General features: G+C 59.0%; 2 protein-coding genes across 3 annotated transcripts in view; one reads left to right on the forward strand and one right to left on the reverse strand.

Annotated features, from left to right (window-relative positions):
• The first annotated feature begins 1767 nt into the window (after positions 1–1767).
• On the forward strand, positions 1768–11418 carry REXO4 (REX4 homolog, 3'-5' exonuclease). Of its 2 annotated transcripts, XM_069477075.1 has the most exons (8): positions 1768–2051; positions 4399–4751; positions 5997–6134; positions 6406–6599; positions 8025–8113; positions 9952–10026; positions 10513–10587; positions 11293–11418. In XM_069477075.1, the coding sequence occupies exons 1-8, from the start codon at positions 1833–1835 to the stop codon at positions 11410–11412; spliced, it is 1263 nt and encodes a 420-aa protein (XP_069333176.1). In that variant the 5' UTR covers positions 1768–1832; the 3' UTR covers positions 11413–11418. The 2 variants fall into 2 exon arrangements, with proteins under 2 accessions (XP_069333176.1, XP_069333177.1); XM_069477076.1 differs by lacking the exons at positions 5997–6134; positions 6406–6599 and having other exon boundaries at positions 4574–4751.
• A 1153-nt stretch (positions 11419–12571) lies between these two features.
• STKLD1 (serine/threonine kinase like domain containing 1) overlaps positions 12572–25951 on the reverse strand; it is a 19563-nt gene continuing 6183 nt past the window's right edge. The window contains exons 4-19 of the mRNA XM_069477074.1: positions 25755–25829; positions 24360–24461; positions 23590–23660; positions 22317–22432; positions 21756–21874; positions 20624–20787; positions 19159–19289; positions 18423–18506; positions 17116–17232; positions 16441–16581; positions 15372–15512; positions 14559–14687; positions 14355–14483; positions 13476–13616; positions 13051–13130; positions 12572–12746 (exon numbers count right to left, since the gene is read on the reverse strand). Coding sequence (XP_069333175.1) covers positions 12585–12746; positions 13051–13130; positions 13476–13616; positions 14355–14483; positions 14559–14687; positions 15372–15512; positions 16441–16581; positions 17116–17232; positions 18423–18506; positions 19159–19289; positions 20624–20787; positions 21756–21874; positions 22317–22432; positions 23590–23660; positions 24360–24461; positions 25755–25829 — 1902 coding nt within the window. The 3' untranslated portion in view covers positions 12572–12584. The remainder of the gene's footprint in view (positions 12747–13050; positions 13131–13475; positions 13617–14354; positions 14484–14558; positions 14688–15371; positions 15513–16440; positions 16582–17115; positions 17233–18422; positions 18507–19158; positions 19290–20623; positions 20788–21755; positions 21875–22316; positions 22433–23589; positions 23661–24359; positions 24462–25754; positions 25830–25951) is intronic.

Consider the following 25951-nt stretch of genomic DNA (forward strand, 5'->3'; position numbering starts at 1 on the left):
TGGCACAATGGTTGGATAAATATGAAGTGCGAAATACAGTCCAAAACTGAATATTCATCAAAAAAAGCTAATGATCTCTGTTTGGTGGTCCAGCACCGGTATTATCCACTACAGCCGCATGAAACCTGGTCAATTGATCACAGCGGATGTCTCCTGCAACCAGTTGGACGAAATGATGAGGATGCTTGCGATTAAGCAGCTGAGATTGGTCAATAGAGACAGGCCAATCCTCTTGCAAGACAATGCTTGACCACGTGTCGCACAATCAACGCTGCTCAAACTACAGAAGCCAGACTTGGAAACTGTCATCCACTGTGTTCACCAGACCTTGCACTAACTGACTACCACTTCTTCCAGGCTTTGGACCACTTCTTGCAAGGAAAAATATTTAATTCTTAACAAGCTGTGAAAAACGCCTTTCACAATTTCATTGCCACTCGCTCTCCAGGCTTTTCTGCTGTTGACATAAACAAGCTACCATTAAGATGGCAAAACTGTATCAACAGTTTAGGTGCATACTTTGATTAATTGTACTGTTTCTTGTTTGAGATACAATAAACTACACTTTTCATTCGAAATAGGACATTTCATATTTAATGTCTATATCTATGCAAGAGTATAGAAGGAACTACGAATATTCATGAAGAGGTGGTTCATACAGGCGTAGTGGGCTAAAATGTATGCAACAAACATCCCAAGTTCCCTTGAGGGTGGAGACTTAACATTTAAATATCTTACAATTAGGCCCTATACATCAAAAAGTGAAGCAGAGGACATGGAGTCCCTCTGTGTGCAGCCCCCAGAGACTGAGCGGAACCCCTCTGTGGTTGGTGGTCTCTTACCAGGAAGGACCCCTGGTCAGTTATATGAAAGTGCAAAAAGGGAGTTGCAGTCAGGTTGGTTGAGATCAGGGTGAAGCAAGCCTTTCCAAAGGGCTGCTTTCTGTGTGGCCCCCGGTTTCTGGTTAGCAAGGACCTGGTACAATGAGGTGTATCTGACCTCCCGCCCATCATGGCCTGGAACTCAAATTTAATATTTTTCTGGGGTCACCTTGACCAAGATGGGTTTGTTCCCTCGGTTAGGGGGTTTTTATTTCTCCTTGGAATGCTCTGCACCACTTTTCTTTCTCAGCCCCCACACTGACTCCAGCACAAGCTCAAGGTGGTGTTTGTCAAGGCATGGTCTGGACCAAGCACGATGCGCTACTGACTCCTTACGAAAAATAAAACACACTTATAATACGTAGTGCTCTATTATTATTGGATATTGCTGCAATGCCTTTGCAGCCCTACGGCTTGGGGTTAACCAGGTGGCGTGACCTGGGGGGGACTCCTCTCACGGCTGGGCCTCAGTTTCCCCATTGTATGTGGAAGACGAAGGTCCCCGGCCCCCAGAGCCGCTGTAAGGCTGAGCCTGGAACAGCCCAAGGCAGGCGGGCGCCGGCGGTGCCACACAGACAGCGGCGCCCCCGTTCGCTTTCTCATCCCCATCCCGGATCCCGGTGAGACCCCCGGCTTGGCCCCGCCAGACCCTCGGCGCCCACCGCAGACACCGCTCCCCAGGGCGGCGGCCTCACTTTCGTGCGGGCCGGCAGGCGCGCGGAACCACACACGCGGTTCCGGTTTCCAGCCCGTCGCGGAGAGACGAGCACTTCCGGCGACTGGAGACGCGTGCGGGGTCGTTTCCGGGGTCGCCTCCTGGGACGGCGGTCGGGTTTGGGGCTGGTGCGGGCTGGAGCTCGTGCTGCGCGGCAGGGCCGGCTGCGGGGCCGCGGGTGCCGGGCGAGGCGGGCGGTTTTCTCGGCGGCCGCCCGGAGGCGTCCGGGGGCCGCGATGGCGAAGGCGAAGGTCCCCGCGTCCACGCGCGCCCCGAGCAACCCCGTGGCGAGGTCAGGGCTTGTCACGAAGCTCGCTCGGAAGAAGAAGAAAAAAAGGTTCTGGAAAAGCAACGCGCGAGGGGCGAGCGCGAAGCCGGGAAGCGCCGCCGGTGTTGCGGTGCGACCTCCACGGGCGCCGGAAGACTTTTCTCGAAACTGGAGGGCGCTGCAAGAGGTGAGACCGGAGAGGCCCGCGGCCCATTCATTTCCCCGGGGCTCTCTGTACGGCTACCACGGGACGCCGGGAGGGGAAGGCTTGGCGGCCCCAGAGAGGACCTGGGAGGCCAGAACTTTATAGTTGGAGCCGTCACTGGAGAGGGGCCTGCGGGGGTGGGGAGCAGGGGACCGCAGACGCGCGATGCAGAGGGTCTGGCAACACCAAGGGCCTTTAAGTGAACGGTCACTGCTGAGAACTGCCCCAGCTCTTGACCTCCGTGTGCAAGCCCTCACGTGGGCCGCAGAGTACCTGCTCTGTGAGGTGGGTAGTCCTGTCCTCTCTGTTGTGCAGATGAGGGAATCGCCCCGCAAGGTTCAGTTCATCGTCTGAGACTGGAGCTGGAAACCGGCCCTCAAACGCAGGCCGGCCGGCCCGGAGTCCTGCTCCTGATGCGGGGCTGTGCCGGGTGCCTTCCGAGGCGGTAGTGGCCGGCGCTTCTGTGCAGGCGGCTCTCGCGGGCTTCACTCACCTTCTTACCCTGCACGACCCTTGGAGTTAGCTGCTGTTACTAGCCTTGTCTTCTAGATGAAGAAACTGAGGCACAGAGAGCTTCAGAAACTTGGCCTAAGGTCACACCGCTAGGCAATGTCGGGACTGGGATGCGGAGTCACACCTTGTGCCTTGAGTTTGTGCTGGTCGCTGCTGTTGGCCTTTGTGTGTCTTCTGCGGTGTTGTGGAGTAGGTTACGGAGCCTCACAGTGAGCCACAGAGAGAATAGAGAACTTCTTGAGCCTCCTGTCACTGTGCCCGCTGTCTTAATGTGGACGTTCCTAATAATGTTCCTGTCTCGACACGCAGGACCCACAGTTCCCACAGGCAACCCCAGGGTTCTCTAGGATTTCTTTTTTTTTTTTTTTTTTTGAGACAGAGTCTTGCTCTGTTGCCCGGGCTAGAGTGAGTGCCGTGGCGTCAGCCTAGCTCACAGCAACCTCAAACTCCTGGGCTCAAGCGATCCTCCTGCCTCAGCCTCCTGAGTAGCTGGGACTACAGGCATGCGCCACCACGCCCAGCTAATTTTTTCTTTATATTTTTAGTTGTCCAGCTAATTTCTTTCTATTTTGTAGTAGAGACGGGGTCTCGCTCTCGCTCAGGCTGGTCTCGAACTCCTGAGCTCAAAGATCCGCCCGCCTCGGCCTCCCAGAGAGCTAGGATTACAGGCGTGAGCCACCGCGCCCGGCCCTCTGTATGATTTCTTGAGCACCATCTCTTCCTCCTTCTCCCAAGAATGAAAAGCAAAATTAAGTGAATGGAAGGGTTGTTTACCATAGGGAAAACTGAGTTTTTTCTGATTCATGCAGGAAAGTCCATCTTTCCATTCTTTAACTGTTACGGGAACAGGTGAGTAGAAACCCTCCTCATCATCTCTCAGCTGGCTACTGTGTATCAGAGTCTTAACTGAGGTCGAGAACAGCCTAGCTAGGGATCTGGGCACAAGGAGGAAGCTGGGCTGCAAGGCCACAGAGGGCCTCCGCTTGGATGAGAGCCAAGCTGTGGCCCCCCCTCCTGTTCTTCCGCCCCTCCAGTTTGATACAGCTTTTTTCTTATTGAACACACCCCAGTAACAGACCAAGAAATCTTCTAAAGGAAGTAGTTTCCATGCACCAGAGTGTTGGCCTAAGCTGTCAGAGAACTCTAAAATTAACTCTAACTTAAAAAGAAGAAAAAAAGACCGGGTGCAGTGGCTCACGCCTGTAATCCCAGCACTCTGGGAGGCCGAGGTGGGAGGATTGCTTGAGCTCAGGAGTTCAAGTCCAGCCTGGGCAAGAGTGAGACCCCATTTCTACAAAAAATAGGAAAATTAGCTGGGTGTGGTGGCGCCTGTAGTCTCAGGTACTCAGGAGGCAGGAGAGTCCCTTGAGCCCAGGAGTTTGAGGTTGCGGTGAGCTATGGTGACACCACTATACTCTGGCCTGGGCAACAGAGTGAGACCCTGTCTCAAAGAAAGAAAAGTGGGAGAAGGCTGCTTGTGATCCCTCAGGCTCACAGTGAAGCAGTCGGTGGCGTTTAGTCACCCAACAGGTACGTGAGGAATAGAGTGTAAGTTTGAAATTCTGTAGGAACGAAGGAGCCGCTGTAAAATTATGTATTAAGATAAGCAAAGAACAGCATTTCCCCAAAAGTGACTCATGAGTGAGAATGAAAAGGGGCTTTTTCCAAACCATTTAAAAACGAATTTCAGTGATGCTGTAGGAAGTGTGTATAGACGTGGCTGACATGTGTGGGTATGCCACACACGTTTTTTCAATCTGTTGTGTATAATTTCCAAATTAAAATGGAACATGTATTTTATTTTGGGTCCCATTAGCTGCTGAAACAAAAATCACAGGCCTCAGAAAAGCCTCTTGTTGTCTGTCATATGGGTTCCAAAAAGCAGCCCGAGATTATCCAGCGAAACAGAAGAGAGATCTCAGATAAAGCAAGGAGAGATGAGATGTCGACAGAAAAAGACCAAGAGGCCACCGGGGGCTCTATTCCGGCAGGATCCAGGGTGGACAGGAAGGCGCCAGTACCTCCCAGGAAGGCCAGTGGAGCAGAGCACAATGAGAAGGGAACCAAGAAAAGGACAAATGGTGACATTTCTCCAAAACGAGGGGATATCAAGCATAAGAAGTGGAAAGCTAAGGAGGTGGCAGCCTCGGCCCCAGCCCCACCCACTGAGTAAGTGTTGACACCTGTGCCTGAGTCTCAGCTGTGCCACACAGCTCCTGCCACCCGGCCTTGGTCTCCCTCACCACTGGGAATAAAGGCGCAGCAGCTTCCCCGCCTGGGGCGCGTCTCCCTGCAGAGGCCAGGTGGCGGGACGGCCCCACCGCAGCCTTTCCATCGCCTTCCGCTGATGTCCTCTGTGTCTTTGTTTGGTTGCTGTTTGCTTTCTCCTAGAGCGTGGGCACACGGAGGGCGGGGTGTCATAGTCACTGCTGCAGCTTCCAAGCCTAGGACAGAGCAATTTGTGAAATGAATGAGTCCAAACCCAGAAAGGTGGAATGCAAGACCCATCCCTGCTTCTTGCCAGTTGGGGGGTGGGGGTAAGTTCCTGTGTCCTCTGCACCTCAGTGTTGTCTGGTGTCACCAGGAGATTTGTGAGCTGTGGCACGCACGCTTGGCTCGGTGCCTGGTGGGCACTTACTGTGATGGCCGCTCCCACAAGGAGGGCCAGGAGTCAGTGGCTGGCTTCATGTCCCCTGGGTGTTCAAGACACAGTTGCTCGAGGTTGAAGGAAGGGGCAGGCTGTGCCCCTCCCTGCCGGGCAGCTGTCCAGAGGGGCCTTCAGCAAGGCAGTCCTGCTCCTCCCCCGGGCTGGCGTCGGGCGGGAGAGACGACAGACTACAGTCCTTCAGTCCTTCGGTCGGGATCAGTGCGTGAGGGAGACGCTCACGGGAGCACGAGAGGAGCGTGTCCACTCGGAGGGTTGGAAAGAGCTTTTCTAGGGAAATGACATTTAAGCTGAGCCCAAGAGATGGACTTCGGCAGACAGGTGTTTATATACCTGCATGGGCAGCCAAGTAGAGAGGGCAAGCCGCAAAGACATCGGCAGTTGTACCTTGGTGGGGTTCTGTGTTTCCATTTTACAGTCATTATGTATATTTGTATTTCCCGATTGTTGGATAATGAACTTGTTACTTTTGTCACTAAAAAGGAAACATTAGAGTCATTACACCTGGGTGGTGGGTCGTACGTTTCTGTTTTATATTCTTTATCTGTAGTTCCTAAATCTTAAATAATAAGCATATTTTCCAATTAAAAAGAAAAATGATGAAAGTGCTGAGATGATCAAAATAACAGGAGCAGCCTCTGCGTCGGCCCGTAAACCCGCACCGCCAGCCTGCCGGCCCCACAGGGCGCCGCCCAGCGGTTGGACCGGCGCCTTCTGTTGGTCAGCCTGTGCTTGTCTTTGCCTTTCAGGGAAGACATCTGGTTTGATGATGTGGACCCAGTGGATATCGAAGCTGCGCTGGGCCCAGAGGCGGCAAAGATAGCAAGGAAGCAGCTGGGTCGGAGTGAAAGCAGCGTCTCCCTGGTGAAGGAGCAGGCCTTCGGCGGGTACGCTGGGCTCGGGGGGACGGTCAGCCTCGAGGGCGGCGGGGGCTCTGCAGGGAAGAGGATGCGAGCCTCTCCTCCACTTGAGTGGAGCGAGCGCCTCCCAGGATGCCACCAAGAACCGTGACACACACACAGCTTATCACGTGGGTGTGAAATAGTGACGGGCACTGAGCTTTTCTGTGTGACACTTAGTCTGTGGTCCCTTTGGGTGTGACCTGGAGTCCTGGGTCCTGCAGTGTTTGTTAAGCTGGAGCCTTTGGTTTCCCTTCAGCCTGACGAAGGCCTTGGCCATGGACTGTGAGATGGTGGGCGTGGGCCCCAAGGGGCAGGAGAGCATCGCCGCCCGCGTGTCCATCGTGAACCAGTTCGGCAGGTGCGTCTATGACAAGTATGTCAAGCCCACCGAGCCCGTGACAGACTATAGGACCGCGGTCAGCGGGATATTGCCCGAGAACCTCAAACAGGGTACGTGGTGAACACAGAAGGGAGAATAATGACTGGATTCATTGCCTCCCTTTTGGGCCCTGTTCTGCTCGGAACATTCTCCATAGCAATAGTACTGACAAATCTTTCCTCCCCCTGGGGTGATGGGTTTTGAAATACAAAAGGCAGCCTCCAAGGCGCTCAGCCATCTGTGTCTGGTGCTCGCGCCTCTTGCCCACGGCCTGTAGGACCAGGACCGCGGTCCTGAACTGCTGTGTGCTGTGCCGCAGTAGGCCAGGATGGAGAGTTAGAGCACCAGCAAGGAGGCCACCGGGCTGGGGAGTGGGCCACGAGGAGGGAGGTTGCGGTGGACCCCTGTGAGGACTCTGGGAGTCCCCAGGGAGGCAGGTCTTGCGCTGTGAGAAGCCTGGTCAGGCTTAAGTTCTAGCAGGTTCCCTGTGGCCGCAGCATTGAGAACAGACTGTAGGGCATGAGGGTGGAAATAGGACAGCTTGCTAAGAGGCATGGACTGGGGTGAGACCTGGGTCAGGGAGGTGGCCGTTAGAAGTGACCAGAAGTGACCCAACCGGGATACAGCTGAAGGCCGAGTCTGGGGGTTAAGAGGTGAGGATGTCCAGGATGGCCGAGGCCAGGCAGTATCTCTCCTCTGCACCCCTCTGTTCTCTCTCCTCTGCACCCCTCCGTTCCCTCTCCTCTGCACCGCTCTGTTCTCTCTCCTTACACTCCCTTCTCTGCTTTATCTGGTGCACACGGCCGCTCCTCAGAACAGTGGACTGGCCGGCGCCTCTTGGTTCCCTTCCTGGGGGCGGGGAGGCTGGTCCTGCTCCGGTCAAACCACCCTCGGTCTGGTCAGCTCTGGCCGGGGCGGGCAGAGTCACGTGGTGCAGTGTCATTGCCAGAGCCCCTCCCTCTGGGTGTAGACGATGGGAGGGGGCTCCCACAAGTGGGATTGGAGGCAGGGTGGTCCCCAAAGGGTATCCCAAAAGGTCCCCAGAAAGCAGGCAGAGCTGCCTCCAGAGCACGGGGTCTGGGGCACGTGTGTCCGCCCCACGGTCTGTGGGGGAGGGCCAGCCTTGTTTTTATTTCCATCTGGATACCATACAGTATAAGGTCTGGTTTTTTTTACTATGAAACTAAAGTCAAAGTGCTCCGTCAGATGGCTCTGAGAGTTTCTAAAGCTCACTCTCGACAAGTGCAGTCCTCGGGCCACGGCACAAGTGTGCAGACGGGAGCCGTCCTCCTCCTCGCCCCAGAGGTGGCCCTCGCAGCCGCGCCTGCCAGGCCTGTGAGGCTCTTCTCCCCAGTGGCTTCAAGCCGCCCCTCCGTGTGGCTTTGCGGTCCCAGCCTGTTGTCTTTGATCTGACCGGGGTGGGAGGGGGCCTCCCTCTCAGAGCATGACCGTGGTTTATGTGCTGCTAAAAACTGCTTCTTTGTTTGGTTTTTCAGGAGAAGAATTTGAAATTGTTCAGAAGGAAGTGGCAGAAATGCTGAAGGGCAGAATTCTGGTTGGGCATGCACTGCATAATGACCTAAAGGTGCTGGGTTTGGGGGACCTCCTGGGAACTTAGGGTGCACTGGCTCTTCCACGCACGTCATTAATACATGCATGCCCTTGTGCGCTCTATCTGCAGAAGCGCCATTGTGGGAGTTAAGTTTCTTTGAGTGGGTGCCCTGTGTAGGGAGTACTCTGGTGATGACATCAAACTCTGTTTACTGGTTCTTACTGTGTTCTAGGAGCCACGCTAGGCTCCTGTTCTAAGAGCCTAGCGAGACCGGGGGTTCCAGTTCCAGAGTGGCCGGCAGCCCCACTGACAGGCAGTGACTCGGGCTGGACGTGGTGCCACAGCTGTGCCTTTCACAGGACCCTCTCTCACCTGGCAGACAGCCTGATGCGCAGCCCCACCCGTGACAGGGCCCCTCACGCGGGAAACCTGCTCACACTGGCGACGCTCCGTGGCTCGTGTGAGCCTCACTCTGGCACGGGGGCCACCCTGTGTCCTTCCTGGTGTCCCAGGCGCCCATTCAGTACACCCCCCAGGACCCTGGGCAGGGAGGGCGCCACGAGGCAGGAGGGCAGGTCCCGCCGGGTCCCGGGAGGCGGGAGTGGGGAGTCGGGCAGAGCGCGAGCACATGCCAGCGAGCAGTGCAGGAGAGAACGTGTGGCTGTCTCAGCGTGTACATATATGGGAACGGGGGAGGGGTCACAAGTTCAGGGCAGATGCCTGGTTTGTTTAAAAGCAGCAGCAGGGCCAGGCACGGTGGCGTGAGCCTGTAATCCCCGCTATTCAGGAGGTTGAGGCGGCAGGATCACTTGAGCGCAGGAGTTCAAGGCCAGCCTAGGTGATATATGGAGCCCCCGTGTCTAAAAAGAAGAAAAACAGCAGGAAAAGTGGGGAGCCTGGCCTGCTGGGTGGGAGAGATGCTTCTCGGTCCCTCCTAATGCCCAGCGGCAGCTTTTGCCATGCCATTCCCATTATGGCGCTTTGTACGATGGATCTCATTGTATAATAGGTCTCATTTAATTCTTTAAAAAATGTCTAAAGTGATCATGCTGCTTTTGTAGGTGGTAAAACTGGGCCTCAGCGAGGTTAAGTGGCAAGCCCAAGTATCCGTGTGACAGCTGTGCGCACCAGACCCAGCACCAGGCCTCCTTCCCTCTGACCTCGCGCGTCCCACAGGGGCAAAGCCAGGCCGCTGCCCCTGTGGCTGCCACCGCCAGGCAGTGTTTCCTCAGTCGTTCTGGGCTTGATTGGCCTCGCGCCTCACTGGCCAGCCCCCCTTGGCCAGCTGAGCAGGCAGCGGCAGGGACTCTCGGAGGGACTCTTGGAGGGTCCACATCCAGCGGCCCCAGGTGTAGCTTCTGGCCTCCGCCCCTCAGTGTCTCTGCTGATTAGAACAGCCTGGGAAGGCAGAATGGGAGGTTGTCTTAACAAAAAGGCATCGCCCCCAGAGACGGCCACAGGTAGTAACCTGTCCTTCCCTCCTCACTCCAGCCCCACCCTGGTAACTTGTGCAGACTTGTTTTAAGTCTCTCTTGAAGGTTATGCCAAGGTTGCAGGATCAGCTGTTAAGATCTGTTACCATTTCTAACTTCCCGACTTGCAGAACCAACTCAAAATCCAGGACTAAGTTGGTTGCTGGCCAGTTGGTGGCTGTCTTCCTCCTGTTTCCTGGATTTCAGGATTTTATTAATGGATTCTGACCGTTGGGCATTACCTTAAGTCAGCGTGGTAAATTGCTCCCACAAGTGCACGTTCGTATAATACCTTTTCCCATGTGTGTGTATACACACGTGTGTTACAGACTGGGATTCCCCGTAAGATGTTATTTGCTACAAACTAAAAATGAAAATGATTGTTATATTTTCTTCTAGGTGCTGTTTCTTGATCATCCAAAAAAGAAGATTCGGGACACACAGAAATACAAACCTTTCAAGAGTCAAGTACAGGTACTTACGATGAGTGTGACTCAGCACGTCACACTTCTGTTGTGCTGGTTCACCCTGTGGTCCCGGTAGCTGACTTGTTGCTTTAAGGGTTTTTGTTTTGTGTTTGGTTTTCCCTTTAACTTTAAAACGAGAAGGAATCTTAAACGTAGAGTTCGGCCACGCGACTGTGACGGGGACACGTTCTGTCCACGCTAACCTGGTGGGTCTCTGAGTGGGCGTGGTGCCCATGTCGTTTCCACTCCAGAGGGCGCCAAGGGCAGAGCTGCCCCTCTTGCAGTAAGCGGGGCCTGAGGGTGGGAGATGGGGGTACTGACTCCTTCCCTGGCCCTGCTGCTCTGTTGGCTGATTTGGGGGGTGTCCCTGCCCCCTGTGGGTGGCCTGTGTGTCGCCTGGGTTGGGGCTCACGGCCAGTGGAGTGGCCCACTCGGGCAGAGTCTGCAGAGGCTCCTGACCCGTCACGCTGTGTGCTCTCTTCCCCCTCTGCAGAGCGGACGGCCGTCTCTGAAACTGCTTTCCGAGAAAATCCTGGGCATCAGGGTCCAGCAGGCAGAGCACTGTTCGGTAAGTGTGTCCTTGGGTGACAGTCCTCAGGGTTTGGGGCAGTCCCTGGCCCGGAAACCCAGGTGTGTGTCAGCTGACAGCAGACACAGTGAGGCCCGGGCACCTTTTTTAGGAGGTTGTTGGTCCAAGAAAAATGAAATGGCAGAGCAGGCTTACAAAATACTGATTCAAGTCTCAATGCTTAGGTGGAACTGAACGCAAACTACTGGATGGTAAGTAGCTGGTGAGAAAGTCACCAGTCTAAATCGAAGGCCCTCTAGGACCAGGAGGCCCAGGCCGGCCGGCCCTCGGCCCTCCCCGGTCGGCTCTGCTTCTGTGGGACAGTCGACCCCGGCGGTGCCGTCTCGGCGCTTTGTGCCCTTTCTGCCCGTCTGCTTGGCCCTCGTGCCCCGTCCACGCTCCCAGCCTGCCGTCCCCTCATCCATAAATGTCATCTGATGAACCCAAAAAGGCGACATGTTTGTCACTTCACTTCTCTGGGTTTCCCTTTCTTCTGTGGGCGGGAGTGTCTGTCACAGGTGCAGTGACGACCAGGTCGCGGCACCGGCTCCTTCAGGCCTGCCTCCCTCCTGCAGGCGCCACACGTGCACTCGCTGTGCACTGGCACAGTGGCTGGCGGGAGGGGCTCTGCTGTGGGGCTGACTCTGGGTGGCCTGTGGCCATGCTGGTGGCCCGCTGGGACAGTTGGTGTTCTGTGTCGCCTAGGTGCAGGACGCGCAGGCGGCCATGAGACTCTACGTCATGGTGAAGAAGGAGTGGGAGAGTACGGCCGGGGACAGGCGCCCCCCGGCAGCCGCTCCAGACAACCACACCGACGACGCCTGACAGCCCCTGCCCTGCTGCTGGCGCTGCCCCTCCCACAGCCCTGTGGTGGCTCCTGATCCCCAGGCAGTGTGACCAAAGCACGGGGACACATCAGGTCACCCGGATCAGCTGCTCTGGTGGAGCACGGCACGCACGTTCCTGGGCACTTCCTCCTCCTCGACTGTGGTCTGAGACCTGACCTTACCGCTGTGTGTTCGGGGGCAGGATGGCAGGGATGTAGCAGGGGAGGAAGTTGGCGGGTTGGCGACACCACCGTCTGCTGAGCACCAGAGCAGGAGTGGGACGTGGGGCTGTGGGCCTGCCCGTGCCGCCACTGCCCATCGGTGGGCTTTGGTGGGATTCGCCCTGGGTCCGAGGGCGGGACGCACCCTGGGTGCTCAGCGTGTTCCTCTGAGGAGGCCCCTTTTCCTCTGTTGTCTGGGGGACGTGAGGAGCTCTGCTGGACTGAGGGACCCAGGCCGGGGTCTGCGGTTAGCTGGGACGCGGCCGGCGGTACAGCAGTTGCTTCACTGGAGCTTCCTGTGGCCGTTTGGAGTTTGAGAGGCTTCCTGGGGGTGCGTGTTCCTTTCTCACTCCCACTTACCCAGGTGGGCCCAGGGTTGGCAGGTGGGCAAGTGCCCCACAGGAGCTTCTCCCCACGGCGTGACAACACGCGGAGCCTCCGTCCCCTGGAGGCTGGTGGACCTGCTGACCTTGGGCTCCTTGTGCTGGAAAAGCCGCGTGAGCTCTCGGGGGCCAGTGGCGCTGACAAGCGAATAAAGCCTAAGGCTTTCCTGAGTCGCCCCACGGCCACACAGAAACAGCGCCAGCCCCCTGAGGATGTCACTCAGCGTAGATGCAGATGTTTGCTTTGAATGTACGTGAGGTTTGGTGTCTTCCCTCACTGGAACGGTATGAAAGGACCCCGTGTCCAGCCTGCTGCCCGGCCCCGCCCGCAGCAAGGTGTGTGCAGACGCAGGGTTAGGGGCCCCCACCACAGCCGTGGCCGGTCCCCGGAAACAGTGGGGGCACCAGGAACGGCCTTGGGCCTCTTTATTGGTCACTTCAGAGTGTGAGATACACATGCCGGTCCCAGTGACCATTCTCTGCCCCACCCCCCACCAGCCCCCAGGAAAACGTCACCCCCACCACTGGGCAGCTCTGGCTGTGCAGGGACAGGAAGGGCGGGCACTTCAGAGCAGGGGGAGAGGGCGCTCGTGGAGGAGGGGGGCCTCTGGGGTGCCTGCCTCCTCGCTGGTACCAGTGCCCGGCGGCGTCCCTTCCAGGGGACAGGCAAGTGTGGCTGACGCCGCCTCTAGCCTCAGAAGTGCTTGCTCCACGTAAGAAACCAGCTCCTGGGAGGAGGAAGCAAGCAGGCCAGTTGTCCTGGGCAGTTTCGGGTCCCGAGCACTTATTTATGTGACTTAATCCACTGAAGATGGACAGGAAACTTTCTCTGAGAAGGTCTGATTATTCCTCCCCTTTAGGATTGATTTTGGCCCAGTCACAGAGATGGGAAAATAGTCATTAAAACTATACATGTGGAGATCGAGGTCAGTTCCGCGTAAATTCTTATTCTAGGCCCTAGAGTTGGTGTCCCCAGGTTGGAGGCTTCAAGCTGGTGGGGGCCTGGCTGGCAGGAGGCCCAGTGTCACTTACTGGGCTGGAGGTGAAGCGCTCCTTGATCTCCCGGGCCAGGGTGTGGATGCCCTGGGACACCAGCTCCGGCAGGATCTCGTCTGTGGTGGAGCAGAGGGCCTGAGGCCAGGGCCCCTCCTGTGCCCACTGGGAGCCCCAGCAGCCGGCCAGCAGGACAAGGCTGGGTCTGGTCCCCGTCCCACTCAGGCTTGGCCTGCGGTTCTCCGGCCCTGTGCAAGACCCTCAGCCAGGACGGTGCCTGGTGCATAAGGGACGCCCAAAAGATGCTGAGTGAATGGGAAGCAGAGGGCTGCAGAGCGGGGGTGAGGCCGTGGGCCATGGAGCCCCTTCCCCTTCCCCTTCCCCTTTCCCTGTCAGTCAGAGCTGCGAGCAGGTTCCTCTGACCACTGGCTTGCAGGGGCCGGGGCGCGGGAAGGGGGTCTCACTGTAGGGAACGAGGTGGGCGAGCAGCATGCAGATGTTCTCCACCACGTCGGGGTCATCCTTGTAGAGCTCGTAGGTCTCCTTGATGAGACCGAGGCCACTGGTGCTCCCCTCCTGCACCACCACCTGGAAAGCCGCCAGCTCTGGGGGCAGGTGAGAGTGGTTCCTAGCCTGGCGTTCTCTAAAGGGGAGAGCCGCCTCCCTGGGAAGGACGGTCACTCTGCGCCCCACCAGGCCCGTCCCACGCGGGGCAGCAGGGGCCTGGTTGCTTTGCTCTCCCCTCGGGGCCGGCCGCCCAGCCGAGCAGAGTGGGGATGGGACCTCAGAGGGCTCGTCGTAGGCTGCTGGGCAGGGTGTGCCTGCTGGGCAGGGTGTGCCGGGGGGGGGGGACGGGAGGGGACAGGACCTGAGCGGGGTCGGGTGGGAGTCTGTCAGGGGTGGGGACCTTGGCCAGTCCCTGGGTCAAGTGTTCTCTGTAAAGGATTATCAGGCCTTGATCATGCCGTGCTTGTCATGGGGCCCGGCATGCCTCGCTGAGTGACAGGCAGGGTTTGTGTTGTGGGGAGTTGGAGACAGACCTGTCCTGGAGCTGCTTTACTGAGTGAGGACGTGCCTGTGTGTCGGGAAACCTGTGCAGGCAGCGTGTGTGCTCACAGGCAGGGAAAGACGGCCCGTGAGAGCCCTGGGCAACACAGAGTTTATCGAACGTGTGTGTGGATGTCTCAATGGCTGTTTCTGGATGACAGGATTATAGATCGTTTTCATTTCCTTTCTGGTTTTCTCTTCTGTGTTTTGGTCTGTGACAGCTGGCGGGCACTACTGATGGGGGCTGCTTTCTGCCCCCACCCACAGGTGGCAGCCCTGTCCCACCCCAGGCTCACCTGACACCTTGGCGAGGCTGGCCAGTCCCCGGCAGGCGTTGTTCACCAGCAGGACTCTGTCCGGGCACAGGCGGATGCTTTGCAGCAACACGGCTGCCACCTGTTCAAACTGGCTCTCCTTTACGCAGCCTGCGGAGGGGCCGGCGGGGCTCACTGCCTGAGTCCAGGGCCCCCTCCCAGCTCCTGAGGCCCCAGGGTGCTCACCCAGCAAGGACAGCAGCCAGAGCACTGCACAGCCGGCCTCAGCCACCTCCCCGTCCGTGGGGTAGGCGTCCAGCACCTGGATGAGGAGGGCCGGGGCCTTCTCCAAGGGGGCCTTGTCCACAATGATAGCTGGGACCAGGACAAGGGTGTCAGTGGATACCTGGGCTCTAGGTGCGGGCAGGAGGGACTGCTGTATACATGCCCCCACCTGCTGCCTCCTTCCCCCCAAGGACAACAGCAGACATGGGGGGGTGTCACATGTCCTCAGAGAAGGAAGGTCAGGAGGCTTGAGGCCACCAAGTCTGGAGGGAAGGGATCACCCCTGGGAGAGGCTTGGGGGACCTGTGCTCTGGGTGTTGGCAGGGCTGTCTTGGGCTTCCCGGGCAGGCTCTCCGTGGCTGGGCCACGGCGGGGTCTAGAGGGGAGAGGCCGCACAGGCCAGGGGCCCCAATTGTGAATCAAAAATCAGAACAGGGCATCTGACACCAAGGCTGACCTCTGGAGCCAGGACTGCCCAGGAAACTCCAGGACGTTCCCCTGGGCAGGAGGTGCCAGATCTGAGGGGTCTGCCCGCTGGACAAGAAGTCCTGAAGTCCTGCGCCCACCAGGCACGGCCGTTCCCCCGCCCCCGTCCTTCCCTCTCCCCTTTGCTTTTCTCTGCTTCAGTTCTAGGCTCTCAGAAGAGCCTCCATGGGCCATGGCTGTGCTCAGTGTTCAAGGGACAGGGCGTGGAGGCCCTTGAAGGCTGTCAGAGGCAGCGGGGGAGCAGCTGGGGGAGAGATGCCGGCCCCCAGCAGGAGGAGGGCCCCTCACCATCCACCAGGAGGCACCAGAGCAGGCTCAGGCCACTGACACAGATGTCCCTGTTCTCAGGAGAGCTGTCCAGGTGTTCCACGATGTGCTCCAACAGCCCGGCCATATGCAGCTCCTCCGAGGCCAGTGCTGTGAGTGGGCCTGGGAATAAGGACCACAGATAGAGGGTCCCCTTCCTCCAGGAAGCCTTCCCAGAGTGCCTCCTCCCTTTGTTGTCCTTGGGCACTGCAGTCCCATTTGACCTGCGTTCCTGGGCACCTGCTCTGGGCCAGGTCTCATGTACTCGTAGAACCCAGGAAGAAGAGGACATGGGCCTGACCCTGGAGGAGTCTGTCTATCTCCTGGGTCGCCATTACTAGGCTGGGTCCAGCCTCTGTGGCTAAGCCTCAAGGACCAGGTTTGTGCCTTCCAGGATGGGACCATGGTTGGGTCTGGTCTCCATAGGATGGCCGGATATCCCATCTGCCCAGATGGTTCCACCTTACACCTACTCCTGGCACCTCCCTTCGCTCCCCAAAGTGAGACCAGTGATGTATGATCAGTTACCCAGTCTGTGTGGTGAAGAGAGAGAGTACGGGGGCCCTGACCCCCGGCCGCCACGGGACCCATCTTCCTGTGGGGAGAACAGGCCCACCTGCCTAGCAGGTCAAGGTGCATAGAACCCACGGCCTGGTCCCCTGAGCCCTCGGTATGACCCTCTTGTCCCCACAGTCCTCAGGCCTACTGTGTTCTGGCTGGCGGCAAAAGCCCAGCATGTTCTAGGGCACGGAGACACGCAGGGCACCGGCCCCCAGCCCCCCAGGAAGGGCAGAAAGTGTGTGCGCGACAGACGTGGCCGTGCCTGGCGCAGTCGGTGTCTGTGCACATCTGTAGAGGGAACCAGTGACTAGAAGCGGAAGCTTGTCACCAAGATGGAAAAGGAAGCCACCTGCCTTTGGAGCAGACCGACTGGAGGTGGCTCGGGTAGGCCTGACACCACCCTGTCCAACCAACGTGTACCCACACCGGCCCTTCCCCAGCCCAGCCCGAGTTCCGGGGCCTGGGGGGTGGAAGTGGCCGGCAGACGGACCCTGGCTCGTGATGATGGACAGCAGGTTGTAGACCAGGATGACGAGCTGCTCCACCTCGGGGTGGCTCCGCAGGACGCTCAGCAGGGTGGAGAGGACCGAGATGTCACAGGAAGCCTCAGCTTCTGGGTCGCGCTTCAGCGCTGCTCGGGCCAGAGAAATCGGCCCTTGACCTGCACCGCTGGGGTGGGCAGGCAAGGCACACGGGTCCCCGCCCCCCGCCGAGGACAGCACTTAGAACACCGAGGTCTGTCCCATGGCCCAGAGCAGGTCCCCACAAATGCTGTGGCCAGGTCTGGGGGCGTGAAAATCAAGACTTCACTGTGAAACTAGAAAGGTAACGATACTTCTGGCTTAAAGACAGCTCAACCTTTTTTTTAAACAACCCAAAGACCTTGCTCCCACCTGGCCCGCAAGCCCTCTCCTGGGGACACAACCCACCCTCCTTGAGGGTCACACAAGAAGACCCCATTGTGTCTAGCTCCTCGTGTCGTAGCTGGGAAACGCGGGAGTGATGGGGGCTTGGGCAGGCCCTGCATGTGCCGCGCCTGCAGGCTCCTGGGGTGGGGTCGGGTGGGCAGAGCAAGGCCCGGGCTGTCAGAGGGCCAGACACCAGTGGGGTACCGGCGTGGGATGCAGGGGCACCAGGAGGGCTCCCCACCCGGCCCGGTGCCCACCTTGGCCCAGGAGGCGCAGCAGCAGGGAGCAGGCGCACAGCTGGACGTCGGCGATCCTCTCGTGCTGCTTCATGACGGCCGTCACCACCTCCAGCAGTTCCGCGGGCCACGGCAGACCTGGCAGGGCAGGGCAGCATGGACGGGACGTGTGGGGTCGGGGGGCCGGAGTCTGGGAGGCATCACAGCCCCCGGTGGGTGAATGGAGGGGCAGAGAGAGGCGCTTGTGGGGTTTACCGTAGGCGCCTGGGGGTGGGCCTTCCCGCCACTGCCCTCACTGGACAGACAGAACAGGACAGAGGCGCTAGCACCTGCTCTAGAGCAGCAGCAGGGACCAGCCTGTCCACTGCAGAGCCCTTGGCTGTGCTGCCCAGCAACAGGTGTGGCTGGGTTCCATCCAGCTCTGTCAGGGACCGTGCTGCGTGCAGGGGACGGTGAGAGGCAGTGCTCCCTGCCTCGTCACCCCACCAGTGTTTCGGCGTTGGAGGAGTACAGCCAGCAACCCCGCCATGGGGCTCAGTGAGAGTGACAAAGGGCCAGCCCAACAGCCTCCCTTAGTGTCCCCCGGAAGGCAGAATCTCCCTGCCATGGACGCGGTCCTGGCCACAGCTTAGCTACACAGGGCTCGGGGGTGGAGGAAAGGCAGGAGGCCTGTGTGAGGCTCTTGTCGCCTCCCTAGATGCCCCTGCTGCTGGGACAGGCCCCAGTGGTTTCAGTGCGTTTTCGGTGGACGGACAGGCGGCAGGATGGGTGGGTGCGGGAACGTGACACTCAAGCAGCCAGACAGGTTGAGTGGAGAGATCTTACGAAAGCACGTTTTGGAAAAAACATTTTAAAAACCATTAAAAAGATTATTACTACTCAGTGGACAGTGTTGGGGAAAGAGGTGTTGTCAGGCATCCTTGACAGGTGCTGAGTAACGGAGAGCAGTTTGCAGTCTCTGAACACAAGGCACTCGCGTGTAGGGCTCTGTCCTACAGAAACAAGTGCACGAATGCGCACGCGTCATAGCACTGTCCACGGTAGCGGGAAGTAACTCCAATCCCACCAGCAGGATGGTGGAGTAGGGGGATGGCTTCCCGTGGGTCCATGAGACCACGTGAGGGAAGCCACCCCATGGCCTCACCCTTCTCTGCTCGGGGACAGTGGTGACACAGGTGGAATTCCAGGCTGCCTACCACCCGAGCATGCGGCAAAGACATGGGGCCCTTGTGGGAATGGAAACACACCTCCAAGGTGTGTGACAACACCAGCCAGGACGGCTGGAGTGAGCGCGGGGCCCGGGGGCTGGGGGACTGGTGGGTTCCTACCTAGCTCGTCCTCAGGCATCGTCAGGAGCCGCTTCATGGCCCGGAGCTGCACTTCAGGTTGGCTGGAGAAGTTCTGCATGACCTCTGCGGGGGCAGCAAAGCTCGAGAAGGGTCCCTCTGAGGGCCGGGGCACTGGGCACCACATGGGCCTGGCTGCTGGACGTGTGTCACCTCCCTGGACCCATGTGATCACGCGATGGGACGGGCGGCGTCATCCCCACTTTACAGATGAGGCCACTAGGGCCGTGGGACTTGTCCATAATCAAACCCAGGTCTCCGTCCGGGAACCCTTGAAACTCGGAGCGAACTGCGGCTCACTCTGGGCACAGACGCACACAGGGAGCGTGCCCAAGACACTGTGTGCCAGGGTGTGGAAGCAAAGGGCAGGGGGTTCTGGGGGGTGGGCACTGAGTGGGCCATGGTAGCTATGGAGGACGTGTGTAGCAGGAACACAGGGGAAATAGGTGGGGGCTGGGATATGGAGATGAGCTTTGTTATAGGTAACTGGGAGCTATGGGGAGTTCTTGAGTAGGGAAGTTCCTCAAGCAAAGCAGTGCTTGAGGATGGATGGAGGGGGAGAGTCTGGAAGCTTCCCACCCACTGGCCATGTGTGAGAAGCAAGTCCAGTGTGAGTGGGTTATAGGGGAGGCACTAATTCCCCAGAACAAGACAACAGGCTGCCAAGGTCATGGTAGCTCCATGCTCCGCCCCTCCCCGTTTGTGTCCCTAACGTCACCTACGATGCTGGCGATATTGCCTCCCAACAGCATGTCAGTGATGAATTCAGGCACTATCTGCCGGTGCAGGGTCAGAGCGACGCACGAGGACTTGAACGAGTTGCTCACGAAGGTGATGTGTATCACGTCCCTGGCAGAGGAGCAGAGGGAGCCGGTGAACAGGCAGCCCTCCCGCCATGTCCCCTGTGGCTGCCCCTCTGCCTCAGGCCCAGGGCTGAGGTTGGTGCAGGTGCTGGGCACTGACCCCCCCGTTCTGAAATCCTCTTGGCAGGATCTCCCACAATGTCCCAGGTGTGTCCAGCAAGCGCCCAGCAGTTCCACTCTGGGGACTTACTCTACAGAGGCACAGGGCTCTCCCCTGGGGCCGAGGGGGGATGGTCCTGAGCCCTGGCACTTGCCTTTGTGGGCCCCTTCCTCCATAAAAACATGAAAATCCAGACTTCACAACTGTTGGTATAAAGATCAATATAACCCAGGCCGGGCGCGGTGGCTCCTGCCTGTGATCCCAGCACTCGGGGAGGCCGAGGCGGGAGCGTCGCTTGAGCTCAGGAGTTCAAGACCAGCCTGAGCAAGAGCAAGACCCCAGCTCTACTAAAAATAGAAAAAAATGAGCCGGGCGTGGTGGCGCCTGTAGTCTCAGCTACTCCGGAGGTTGAGGCTCTGGAGGATCACTTGAGCCAGGGGGTTTTTTGGGTTGGGTTTGGTTTGTTTTGTTTTGTTTCAAAACAGTCTCATTCTGTCGCCCTGGCTAGAGTGCCGTGGCATAAGCCTAGCTCACAGCAACCTCAAACTCCTGGGCTCAAGTGATCCTCCTGCCTCAGCCTCCCGAGTAGCTGGGATCACAGGCATATGCCACCATGCCTGGCTATTTTTTCTATATATATTTTAGTTGTCCATATAATTTTTTTCTATTTTAGTAGAGATGGAGTCTCGCTCTTGCTCAGGCTGGTCTCGAACTCCTGAGCTCCAACGATCCACCCGCCTCGGCCTCCCAGAGTGCTGGGATTACAGGCATGAGCCACTGCGCCCAGCCTGAGCCAGGAGTTTGAGGTTGCTGTGAGCTAGGCTGATGCCATGACACTCTAGCCAGGGCGACAGAGCGAGACTGTCTTGAAAAAATAATATGTATATAACCCAGACTGGATTCATTGTTATGTATTCATTTTTTCTTCTGAGTTTAAAATTAAGTTAGAATTAAAACTTTTTCCTGGACCCCTAAAAGTGTGGTGGGTCCTCAGGGCTGTGCTCCCGCGCCTGAGGGGAGTCAGCGCGGCTCCAGCTGAGGTGCGAGGTGCGCTCAGGGTGGCGCACTGTGCGGGGTCTGAGGTGGCCCATGCGTGGAGCAGCCCCATCGTGCCCGTCAGGGTGTCTGTGATGGAGTTCTGGGTGCCGTGTTTGCACTGAAGTGGAAAGATGATGAAAGGTGAGCTGGTGGGTGAGATAAAGCCCCCACTCTGAGCTCACCGGATGGTGACTCGATCCGAGGGGCTGATCTGGAGCATCAGGGGCAGAAGAAACACGAAGGCTTTGGCGTCTGGAATCTGCTTCTCCTGCATTGTCTGCAGGACGCCCTTCAGGCCGCCCGGGCTCTGGCGGAGGGACTTGCGCAGGTGCATGGCTTGTGTGCCCTGCGAGGAGAGAGGACACCGCTTTGTGCATTTCTTCAACCACAGGAGAACTGGGCCCTGGCCACGAGCAGAGGACGTGCTGGGAAGGAGGCAGAGTGGGGAGGGGACCAGCCGCCAGCTGCCACAGCCACCACCTTCAGGAATGCTGAGACTCCCCAGGCCCAAGCCCGCAGCTCCTCCACAAGGAAGAAACAGGGCTGGGCGCTGTAGCGCACGCCTGCAGTCCCAGCACTCCGGGAGGCTGAGGCAGGGGATCGCTTGAGCCCAGGAGTAGGAGGCTGCAGTGAGCTACGATCCTGCCCCTGCTCTCCAGCCTGGGTGACAGAGCAAGACCCTTGTCTCTTAAAAAAAACAAGAAACAGAGTTTCAGAGAAGCCAGTGTGGGCTGTCTCACAACTCTCCTATGCAATCCTGCCACGAAAGTCCCTGACGTGGACCCAGCCGTGGGAGGGTCAGCATGGCCACCCAACAGAAGGTAAGAATGCCCAAGGTCACGTGCTGTCTGGCAGGGGCTGCAGTCAGGCACTCCCAGGACATCACACAGCCCGCGGCAGGAAGGCCCTCCTTTCCTGGGTGGCACCCGGAGGGACTGTTGCAAAGGGCTTCTCAGCAGTGGAGGGTGAGGATGCCGGGCCCAGCTGGACGCCTGTACCCTCTGGGGACCTTGGTGCCTGGGCGTGGAGCTGGGGGACAGGGGAGCTTCCTTGCTCTTGGTCATGGCAGGCACGGGGGCCTGGCTCCCTGACTTCTCCCCACTTTCTCTCCTGTGTGCGGAGGGCGGGAGCCCAGCCTCCCTGCAGCCAGGTGGCCATGGAGGCCCTCTCTCCCCTCCTGCCTGGAGGCTGCTGTGAGGTCGGCCTGTGACAGTCCGCGCCCTCCCACAGCCGCAGCTACCGCTGGTGGTGCCGAGCGCCGGGGCTGGGGGGCCTGGGTGGAGGCAGGGAGCCAGGGGGCAGGGGGCCCCTCACGTCCACGAAGGAGCAGGTGGTCATGTCAAGGATGATGCAGCCCAGCGACCAGATGTCGGATTTCTGGCTGAAGCAGAAGTTGAGGGCTTCGGGGGCCATCCAGGATTTATGGAGGGGATCTGTTGGCGGGAGCAAGGTGGGGGCCCACTGAGTCCTGGGCACCCTGGGGGCAGGGGCTTGACTGAGCCACCGGCCCCAGCACGGGGCCCCCTCAGGTGCCCCCTTGCAAGCAGCTTGAAACCCGTGACCTTCAGCCACCCTTCCTGGGAGAGGTGGAGACACGGTAACCGCAGGGGAAGAAGAGGACCCTGTTCAGCTGGACCTCTGCCCTGACCTTGAGCCAGTGAGGCTGTCCGTCTCGGCAGGGCCCACCGGGCTGGCCCTGTGTGTGCCCGAGTGTCTGTGTGCCCCTGGTGGCTGCAGGAGTTCAAAAGGGCACGTGCCAGGGTTAAATTCACCCTCTCTAAACATCGTGACCCCATTTAAAGGTCAGGACTTTGAGGCAAAGTCCAGCTGCCCTGCCCTAGTTTGTAAACCTGAACCCCGGCGGACCCCAGCCACCTTCCTCCGCGCGTATGTTCCACTTGGCTTCGTGGGTCATCAGCGAGTTGGGGCTCAGGTCCTGCAGTCTGCAGTGGTTGTGGCTTATGAGGACGATGTTGGACGGTTTGAGGTTCCTGAAACCAAGAAGGGGACTCTCCTCTGGGTGCCACAGGGCCGCCTGGGTGGGCCGGGCTGGCATGTGCCAGGGAGCCCAGCTCCCCACCCCCGCCCCAACCGCTTCTGCAGTGGCAGCCCACACCCTCCTCCCTCCTCCAGAACAGGCCCCTTCTCTGCTTGCGTTTTCAATAATTGTTTCCTATAATCAGAAAATATACTTGGTTATTACACTGGGGGAAAAACCCAATGACATGTGGGAAAACACCTGACGCTCCGAGGTCCCTCTGTTAGCACCGTGTTCGCCTCCTTACAGGTCTGAGCTACCCATTTGTCTAAGGGTTGGTTTTCAGCCATTGTGTAACGTCCAGTGACATTAACGCTGAATTGTGAGCATTCCCTTGGTCACATGGGGTCTGCCTGGTGTTTCTCATCTTTGAATAAGATATTGGTGGCTGGGTGCTGTGGCTTAAGCCCATAATCCTAGCATTCTGGGAGGCTGAGGCAGCAGGATTACTTGAGGCCAGGAGTTCAAGAGCAGCCTCAGCAAGAGTGAGACTCCATCTCTACACAAAAATAGAAAAATAAGCCAGGCGTGGTGGTGCGTGCCTATAGTCCCAGCTACTCGGGAGGCTGAGGCCGGAGGGTCACGTGTGCCCAACAGCCGAAGTGCAGTGAGCTGTGATGGTGCCACTGCACTCTAGCCAGGGCGACAGAGTGAGACTCTGTCTGAAAAAGAAAAAAGAAACAAGACACTGGTGTTCATAATTGGAGCCAGCTCCCAGCCCCTTCAGACCATGGATTCTGGAGCCTGAGCTGTACTGCTGGTGCCAAAGGCCGGGACGGGGCGGGCCACAGCCCACGCCGGCCCCGGGGCAGGCAGCCCACCTCTCTGCCTTGCAGGGCTGTCCCCTCATTCCTCGCCTCGCACTGTGGAGCAGCCACCCTGGCCAGCGCACAGGCCATGCGGCCGTGCATGCGCGAGTCACTGGAGGCTACTGCGAGGAGGTGCCCCTCTCTCTGAGCCAGGGAGGGCTCGGGAAGGCTGCGTCCCATGCAGGCTTGGCTGGCCGGCAGAGCTCTCCCCAGATGCCGCACACGGGCACCAGCCCCGCGAGGATGCAGTGCCTTCCTCCTGAGGCAGCAGCCCAGTCCCTAGAGACGGAGGCCCGGTCACCTGTGGGCGATGTCCAGCCGGTGCAGGTAGTCTAGCGCGTCCAGCACCTGGCCCAGCACGTCCTGCAGCCACTGGGGAAGAAGCAGCAGATGCCAGAATGGGCGGGGCTCACTGCGGCCGCTTTTGGGCGAGAGACCACTCAAAGCAGCAGCAGGACAGTAGCATGTTCTGTCCCTGTGTCCTGAGCCAGGCCTGACACTGGCTAAGGGTGTGGGGCTGGCGGGCAGGCCAGAGTGCATGCGGCTCTCAAGACAGTAGGACCACATCTGCCGGGGGACCCCCACTTCCAGACCCTGCACTAGTGTCTCCCTGCTGGAGGGGCTCCAGCCCTGGGGCCCCCCTAGTGGCCAGGCTCGCGGGTTGTGGCCCATGCTCCTCGGCACCTGCTGGCAGCTGTGCCTGTGGGTAACGGGTGTTGAAGCCTTCGGTGCTTGCTTGGGGCCTGCCCCTTTATGTCAAGAAAATGAAAAGAACCCTGAGAGAGAACGTTCAGGAAGCATTCTGCGCCAGACTCCGACTGGGAGCCTCCCGGGGTTCTGGGAGCGCCTTCTACCTTGACCTGCTGGGCTGTGAGCACGTGTTCCGTGTGTCCCGCTGTGCACTTAGGTTCTGTGCACGTCACGGTGTGCACACCGCCAGACGTGCGTGTCAGAAAGAGCAAGACCCCAGACCCCGGCGGCACCTGCCCCACCCTGGCCTCGCCCTGCTGCAGGGGCTGCGGGTCACGGGCCCTGTGGTCCCTAAGCCTGGTGTCCCAAAGGGTGGCTTACCTCAGGCTCAATGACTTCCTTCGCCTTCCTCTTACTCTCAATGACATCCTGGAAGCTGACCTCGTGGAACTCCATCACCAGGCAGAGGAACAGAGAGGAGATCTGCCGGGACGGAGCCCCTGAGCCAGCTGCCCAGCGCAGGCCCAGGCCCCGGGGCTTCTGTGGGGTGGCCAGTCTAGCGCCTCCCTGCACCAGGCCAGCACCCGCAGTGGGGGCGCTGCCCCCAGAGGGGCGTACGCGCCCTCCTCACCCATTCCCAGCCCACACTGAGCTGCTTGGACTTTGCCGAAAGCTGCACGTGCCCCTGGAGCCTGCACCAGTGGACCCCTCTGCCTGGAACCACCATCCGCCCCTTCCCTGGGGTGACTGCTCATGCTCCAGGAGCCTGCCCTGACTGGGACCCCCGTACTGCACGTCAGGGGCCCCAGCTCCGTGCTCCCTCCCCTGGCGAGACGTCCTCTGGGCTTGTCTGCACCCTCCTGAGAACACTAGAGGTGCTCAGAAAACATCTGGGGTGTGTGAAGTGAGGGCCCCTCCCCGCCGCTTTCCACAGGGCCCGGCTGAGGGGAGGGAAGACACGTGGCGGGGGGACTCTTCACTCCTGCCCAGACCCTGGGCTGTCGGCCGGGGGACACAGCAGCGTGGTGGACTCGCACAGGCTGACGCAGCCTGAGGCCTGGCGGCCGTTGCCTCCAGCGCCCGTCTGGCTCAACCTCCCTTCCTCCACCTCACGCCCGTCCAGAGTGGCTCCTTGTAAACACGAGAACTCACACGGCCTTCGGGACGCAACACAGGGCTTGGGGGCTGCAAGACCTGGGGTTGAATCCCCACTCCGCTGCCTACTAGCTGTGTGGCCCTGGGGAGCTGCTTAACCTCTCCGAGCCCTGGTCCCCATCAGGAAGATGAGGACAGCACTTCCTGCCCTGCAGTGCCCCCAAACATGGTGATGGACGTGGGCTGGCCACAGACCGTGCAGGGCTGCAAGAGGAAGGGGTGTCAGGTGGCTATGGAAAACAGGGACCCGCTTCCTACTGCCAGCTCCTTCCGTGAAAGTCAAAGCTCCACTGTCACAGGTGCAGACGCACGGAGCCTGTGGCTGCAGGATGTGGCAGCTGATGCACGGAGCCCTGGCCTCAGGCCTGGGGCCTGGCCTTCGGGCGTGGCCACGGGCTAGCGGGGTAACCTGTTTTTCTTAGCCTCTGCTTCTTCCATAAAATGGGATAGTAACCCCTTCTGAAATGAGGTCGTTGGGGCTCACATGAGATGCACAGAAAGCCCCGAGTGTGGTGCCCGGCCCCAGTCAGTGTTGAGTAGGGCTGGCCTCGCTTAGAGCCGCCGCCCTGCCCCGAGAGGGCGTGTGCGGTGCGCTGGCCCGCAGCGCCGGCTCTGACCCACCTCCGCGTTCCACGTGATGAACAGCTCTTTATATAGAGAGATGTGGGCGTGCTGAAGCTTCAGCAGTGGCATCAGCTGCAGGATGAGAGCAGAGGACACGGAGGTCAGGGAAGCACCACTTCTCAGCTAGTGCTGCCCGGCCACACATCCCAACAAAGCTCCAGCAGGGCAGGAAGCCGGCGCAGGGCGGCCGTGCA

The sequence above is a fragment of the Eulemur rufifrons genome, chromosome 7, assembly GCF_041146395.1.
Source record: "Eulemur rufifrons isolate Redbay chromosome 7, OSU_ERuf_1, whole genome shotgun sequence".
In the NCBI taxonomy this organism is placed as follows: domain Eukaryota; kingdom Metazoa; phylum Chordata; class Mammalia; order Primates; family Lemuridae; genus Eulemur; species Eulemur rufifrons.

Bases quoted from the DNA above. Each gene is read 5' to 3' on its own strand.
- REXO4 (XM_069477075.1), top strand. From the start codon at position 1,833: ATGGCGAAGGCGAAGGTCCCCGCGTCCACGCGCGCCCCGAGCAACCCC. The intron at 8,114-9,951 runs GTGCTGGGTTTG...ATTTTCTTCTAG, and splicing joins CACTGCATAATGACCTAAAG to GTGCTGTTTCTTGATCATCC. The intron at 10,027-10,512 runs GTACTTACGATG...CCCCCTCTGCAG, and splicing joins CTTTCAAGAGTCAAGTACAG to AGCGGACGGCCGTCTCTGAA.